General features: G+C 53.2%; 1 protein-coding gene across 2 annotated transcripts; it reads right to left on the bottom strand.

Moving 5' to 3' along the window:
• Nucleotides 1–2,732: 2,732 nt before the first annotated feature.
• TIMM10 (translocase of inner mitochondrial membrane 10 homolog (yeast)) lies at nucleotides 2,733–5,215 on the bottom strand. Of its 2 annotated transcripts, none has more exons than XM_004682768.2 (3): nucleotides 5,109–5,215; nucleotides 4,573–4,682; nucleotides 2,733–3,168 (listed from the first exon to the last, which is right to left on the bottom strand). In XM_004682768.2, the coding sequence occupies exons 2-3, from the start codon at nucleotides 4,641–4,643 to the stop codon at nucleotides 2,967–2,969; spliced, it is 273 nt and encodes a 90-aa protein (XP_004682825.1). In that variant the 5' UTR covers nucleotides 4,644–4,682; nucleotides 5,109–5,215; the 3' UTR covers nucleotides 2,733–2,966. The 2 variants fall into 2 exon arrangements, with proteins under 2 accessions (XP_004682825.1, XP_012580704.1); XM_012725250.1 differs by having other exon boundaries at nucleotides 5,087–5,212.
• Nucleotides 5,216–5,808: the final 593 nt, after the last annotated feature.

Below are 5,808 nucleotides of genomic sequence, written 5' to 3'. Positions count from 1 at the left end.
TGTGTGCCTTTTTCCACCTCAGTTGTAATCCCCATGGGCTTCCCATCACCAAATCACCCACATGCCATCACCATAGTCCTGTGCAAGAAGTCTAGATTTTTAAAACTGATAATCTGGCCAAAACACCTCTGAAGATTGGGATTGTGACTCTTCCTTGCAGAAAAAGGCCCAGCCCATCCCACTACACCTCTCCCGTATCCCCCGCCAGCCCCCCAGACTTGCTCGCTAGAGCAGGGACCTGGTGACTCACCTTCTGTAAGTCTCCGCATAGAGCAGGCCAATGAACACTGGATGAGATAGGACCCTTGGGACACATCATCAGGGAGCACCCCCAGCCCCACGCTGGAGAGCTGAAAGCAGCCAGAGTGTCTGCATCAGTTGGAATCTGGCTTTGCCCTTGTTCAGTGTGAGACCGAGGCAAGTTACAGCAGCTCTGAGCCTCAGCTCACGTTCTGAGCCTCAGCTCGCTAACCTAGAGTGTAAGGGTTCATTAAAACAACGTAGCTATCTATCAGCACACTGTAGCAACTGGAGAGCTCACATCACCCAACCTCCCCAGCCCTGGCCGCGCTCCCGTGATCTATCATCTCCCACCATCCACCTGGCTGGTGCGGAGGGAGCCTCTAAAAGGCGCGTCTGTCATTTCCACTGCCAGGGTTTACAGCCTCCAGCAGTTTGCCGACACCCACAGGACAAAATCCAAACTTCCCCACAGCTCCTCAGGCTCCTGGGAAGCGGCGGCAGCGCAGCCTTCCAGCCTCATCTCTCACCTCCACCTCCCTTCACACTCTGCACTCCAGGCACGCGAAGCTACTCCTCCGATGTGCCACATTCTCTGCCACTTCAAAGCCTCTGCCAGTGCTTTCTCTCCAGCTGGAACCTCTTCTCTCCTCTACCACCCTCCCAGTGTCCCAGCTCTACACCATCAGGGAAGTCCCGATGCTCCTGGCTGAGCCTGAGAGCTGGCACAGTGACCATGCTCTCGCCACGCACCTCCTCCTGGCACGAAGTCCGCACAGAGCAGGGTTAGCGCGCACATTTGTGGAATGGGCCCCGCTGTGCTGACGCTGAGGTGAGCAGAGAGCGCCACCTGTCGACCCAACTTGGCACTTCAGCACCTAGAAGCAGCCCGCGCTCCTCAGGCAGAAGGGGGCAAAGGATTTGGTTTGTTTTGGGAGAGTAGGAGCAGTGACGTCTTATTGAAGTATCCTCACACCAAATTTCACTATTAAAAAGAAAAGAGCTGGCCCTCCCTGGTGGCGCAGCGGGTTAAAGCACAGCACTGAGAAGCTAAAGCCACTTCAGCATGAGTTCGTCCCTGCCTGCCCAGGAGGTGACCACAAGGCCCGGCAGACCTCTCCTGGCCCGCCCGCTGCTCCCCTCAGCAGTGGACTTTGTCGATCTGCCTGTTTTGCTCCCCACTCCGCATCTCACCGCCCCTGCACCTCTGGCCTGTACCCCAGCTCTGTATGCATAAATAAATCTTTTTTTTTTTTAAAAAGAGCTAAAACACTGTTGAATACTTAATGTGAAAGCTACACACTCCCCTAAGTGTTTTAGATATTAATTTCCACAACCATGAGGTAGAAATACCTTTACTCCAGGTGGTCTGGTTTGAATGGACACTTTTGAGCCCCAAACTCGCTGTCTCTATTCTGTCTCCTTGGCTCCATGCCCGGTGACCTAGTAATGACCCCAGGGGGCCCCTGTGAGGGCCCACTGAGGCAACGCTCTCAAGGTGGCACTGGCGTAAACCACAGGAACCAGTGACCCGCACATCTGCTGGCAGCACACACCTCTGGGACAAAACAGGCGCCCTGCAGACAGGGGCCAGCCGTGGCAGCTCCTCAGTGAGGTGGCACCTGCTGCTGTCAGCCCTGGCCTCGTGTGACTGCCCTGGCCTCGTGTGACCCTCCTAACCTCCCTTTCCTAGCAGGACCGCAGGCCCAGCTGGGTGGATCAGAGGAGGCTGTGAGCAGTCCCTAAGGCAGGCCCCCCCCCCCGCCGAGAGCAGGGGTATCACTCAGCCCCTCCATGGATCACCCACACCATGTTCCAAGCTGGGTCCCTTCACACATCTCCAGAACCCAGAGGGGGCCTCCACAGTGGTGCAATTGTTTAAAGCACAGCACTGCAAGCTAGCCACAGCCACCGCAGCACAAGTTCGATCCCTGGCAGGGAGGTGACCCACATGGTGCAGCAGACCTCTCCTGTCACCCCACTACTCCTATCAGCAATATACTTTGTCTTTCTTCCTGTTCTCCTCCCCGCTCTGCCTCTGGTGAATCCTCTCACCGCCCCTGCACCTTTGGCCTGTATCCCAGTTCTGTATGCACAAATAATCTTAAAAAAAAAATAGAACCCAGAGGGTGGCTACTTTCCTAAGTCCACCTACTTTCACCCTCTCCTCTGAACCGTTCTTCTGTGTCTGAAAGTGCCTGCCTGCCTCCACTTACGGGCTACTTAGAGTCAGAAAGCCAGTATCCACTGAGAACATTTGAAGCCCGAGTCATTATTCTGAAGGCTTTACATGTCCTAACTCACTGGGCCCACAACAGCACTATGGTTACCCCGACTTGACAGATGAAGTTGAAGCAGAGTGACCTGCTTTGGCTGACACGGGGTGCACAATCCACGCTGTCCAACACTGAGCCGGACCCCTCCACCGGCAGAGGCTGGGCCTGCTGTGGCCCTCACCCCCCAGGCACACTGCTTTGTACACAGTAGGCGTCAACAAACTTATTTTAATATAGATATGTTACACACACGCGCGCATGTACAGTCCCATTCCAGTGTGACAAACACCCTTCTTCAACAGGGAGCGTGTTACACCACACGCCAGGGGCCCGGAGACTCTCCAGAGAGAGCCCAGGCTTGGCAGTTTTACAGATGACACCCAATGGGGGCACTTTTATTGGACAAGCGGGAAAGGGCAGGGTGCGCCTTTGGGAGCACAGTGCCTGGTCTCATGCGGGCCCAGAGCTCTGCTGCACCCTTTTCATCAGTTCTTCGTCCTGCATAGACAACTCAGTCAACTTTTTACCCATCCGCTCATGGATGTCCAGATACTTGGAGACACACCGGTCCAAGCACACAGACTCGCCCTTGGACAGATCTGCTTCCTTGTAGTGGGGAGGCACGCACTTCCGGTGGCAGGCACTGGTCATTCTGAGGGGAAGGAAGGGCAAGGGTGGGTCAGTAGCAACCTGTGGTATACCAGAACTCTCCACCATTCCTGCCCCAACATACTGATGTCACCTCTCAAGGGAGCAGCGCAAAGCCTCAGTCTGCACCTCAACTATTGTGGAGGCTCCTTGAGATTAGGGATCCTGCCTGAACCCAAGTTCTAATTAACTTCGACCCACTAGTTAAATGCTGCTATGTTCCTTCCAGGCATCACGCTAAGTGTCTGACATGGATGCTATTATGCAATTCTTGTAAAACCCCCCACGGGGGAGCCACAATCACTATCCCTATTTTACATGTAAGGAAATTAAGGCACAGAGAGACTCAAGACGGTCAGACCCAGGCAGTCTGACTTCCTTAATTCAGACAATTAAAAAGTGTTGTAATATATGGATTCTAAGATAAACCAACTAATCAAAAATGGATACCTGAGAGTTTAAGTCCATAAAAATAGCAGAAATGGGGTCCTACCTGGTGGCGCAGCGAGTTAGGACACAGCACTGCAAGCCAGCCACAGCCACTCAGCATGAGTTCAATCCCCAGCTCTGAGGTGACCGACAGGGCCGAACAGACCTCTCCTGTCTCCTGTCTCGCCCGCTGCTCCCCTTAGCAGTGTCAATCTGCCTGTTCTGCTCCCCACTCTGTCTCTGGTGAATCCTCTCACCACCCCTGCACCTCTGGCCTGTACCCCAGTTCTGTATGAAGAAATAAATAAATCTTTAAAAAAAAATCTTTAAAAAAAAAAACTATTTTGTTGGGCTTGATGCACAAAGTTTGTCAGGTAGGAAGTGACTATCTCCATTTTACAAATGAGGAATCCAAGTAACACCACACTGGGGGTGGATTTATTCCCAATTTGCCAAATGGTGATAGTTTTAGCCATTCTGAGACAACAGTCCTGCCATTATTACTGATCAGTTGTGAATCCTGGGTAAGTAACCTTAAGCACTCTGGATTTTCTCACATTAAAAATAGATGAGTGAAATTAACCCAGTGGATTATCTTGAAGATTAAGAAACGATAATGTCTTTAAAATGCTCAGCAAAGTCCTGCGGTAGGAGTTTAAGGAAAGTTCACCACTAATTGGGCTCAGTGCTATTTGTCAAAAAGCAAATGTTCAACTGTTTTTGGACTCTATCCAGTGCTTAGACTGGCGCTTCCCTTCCTGCTGTACCTCTCCATTGCCAATTCCACGGCAATCTAAATACCCAGCTCCTTCTATTGACCCCATACTATTTCTGCATTGCTGCCAACCACAAAGAATGCAGGTTCAGGGAGGGTAAGCTGCGGGACAGGATCCCCTCGATTGAGAAAAGCATTTCAGAAATCATTCACCTCTGCCCTGGGTGATTTTCCAAGACAAAGTAGTTGAGAGTCTGCTCTTACCTGTTGTACATATCGGCCATCATCTCGACCTCCAGCTCCGCTGCCAGCTGCTGGGCCCTGAGCGGATCCATCTCAGTTCGGAACCGTGGAGAGCTACTGGTCTCCTAGTTCTGGGAGCAGACATCACCGTCAACACCCCTGCTTCCCGGCCACTTTTGCATCCCCGGGACGAGGATGCAAAGGAAACATGGCATATGAGATCAACAGAGACCACCGACCTCAGGGAGTGTGACACCCCATCTCACAGGTGCGGCAACTGGGGCTCCCAAGGGGAACACTACCCAGCCCAAGGTCACACACAGCACCTCAATGGTGGGGCTGGAGATGGCGCCCCCGGGCCCTGACACCCTATCCCTCGAGATCACCTTCATGTCAAAGATAGACCAAAACGCAAGTTCCACTAAACCGTGGACCACAAGTGTGGACTGTGGTGTCGTGGGAAGTGGATCATACGCGGAACTCTTGGGCGGCCCCAGGTTTGCACTCTGAAAAGTGGCGCCATCATGAGGGTTACCTTGAGGTCAGCGCTCACTCACCACAGGTGTGGCCGGTCACAGCGTCCCCAACTTCTGCACCTACAGGGCACTGCCCTCGGTGCCCAGGTAAGCGAAGACGGAAGCACGTGGGTCACTTCCGGGTGGGAAGTCCCGCCTCTTCTTTGATTTAGCGTCGCTTCCGGAATGAAGTACCATCGAGGCGGTGCTGGAAAGTTGGCTACCATAGAGAGGGAGCGGCCGGACCCGACTGCTGCGGAGGCGCGTGCAAATGCTAGAGAGGCCGCCAAGATACCATAGAGGCGTGGGCGGGGCAGAGTGCCGGCCGCCCGGTTAGAATTCCAGTCCAGGGTTAGTCTCCGGGAGGAAGGATAGTGAAGGGTTATGGGAAAGGGCAGATGACAGCGCTCAAGCAATCTCTAGTTCACGCTGCAGTTCTGGCGTGGAAAAGGGAAAACGCCCCTCCCATACAGCAGCTGTCAGTGCTGCACGTTAAGGTCACCTGGGAAGCTTTTAAAAATCCCGATGCCCAGACCTCCCCTCATACCAATTAAAGTCGAATCTCTGGGAGTTGGACCCAGATAAATGCCCCGGATGACCTCTGCGTGCAGCTTAGTTGGAGACCAATGCCCAAGGGACTTTGCGCGTTACCGCGGTGTGTAGGTCGCTGTGCTTTCCCTGGGGTTGCAAAGCCGAGCAAGCAAGCCGGACTTGGATCCAATATATTTTATTCAACTTCTGT

Source organism: Condylura cristata, unplaced genomic scaffold (assembly GCF_000260355.1).
Source record: "Condylura cristata isolate star-nosed mole 26May11 unplaced genomic scaffold, ConCri1.0 scaffold00015, whole genome shotgun sequence".
NCBI classification, from domain to species: Eukaryota; Metazoa; Chordata; class Mammalia; order Eulipotyphla; family Talpidae; genus Condylura; species Condylura cristata.
This window is presented reverse-complemented; position numbering and strand designations above follow the sequence as displayed.

Coding starts and splice junctions, on each gene's coding strand:
- TIMM10 (XM_004682768.2), bottom strand. CDS start 4,643: ATGGATCCGCTCAGGGCCCAGCAGCTGGCAGCGGAGCTGGAGGTCGAG. Junction 3,169..4,572: donor ATGGCCGATATGTACAACAG/GTAAGAGCAGAC, acceptor CCTTCCCCTCAG/AATGACCAGTGCCTGCCACC.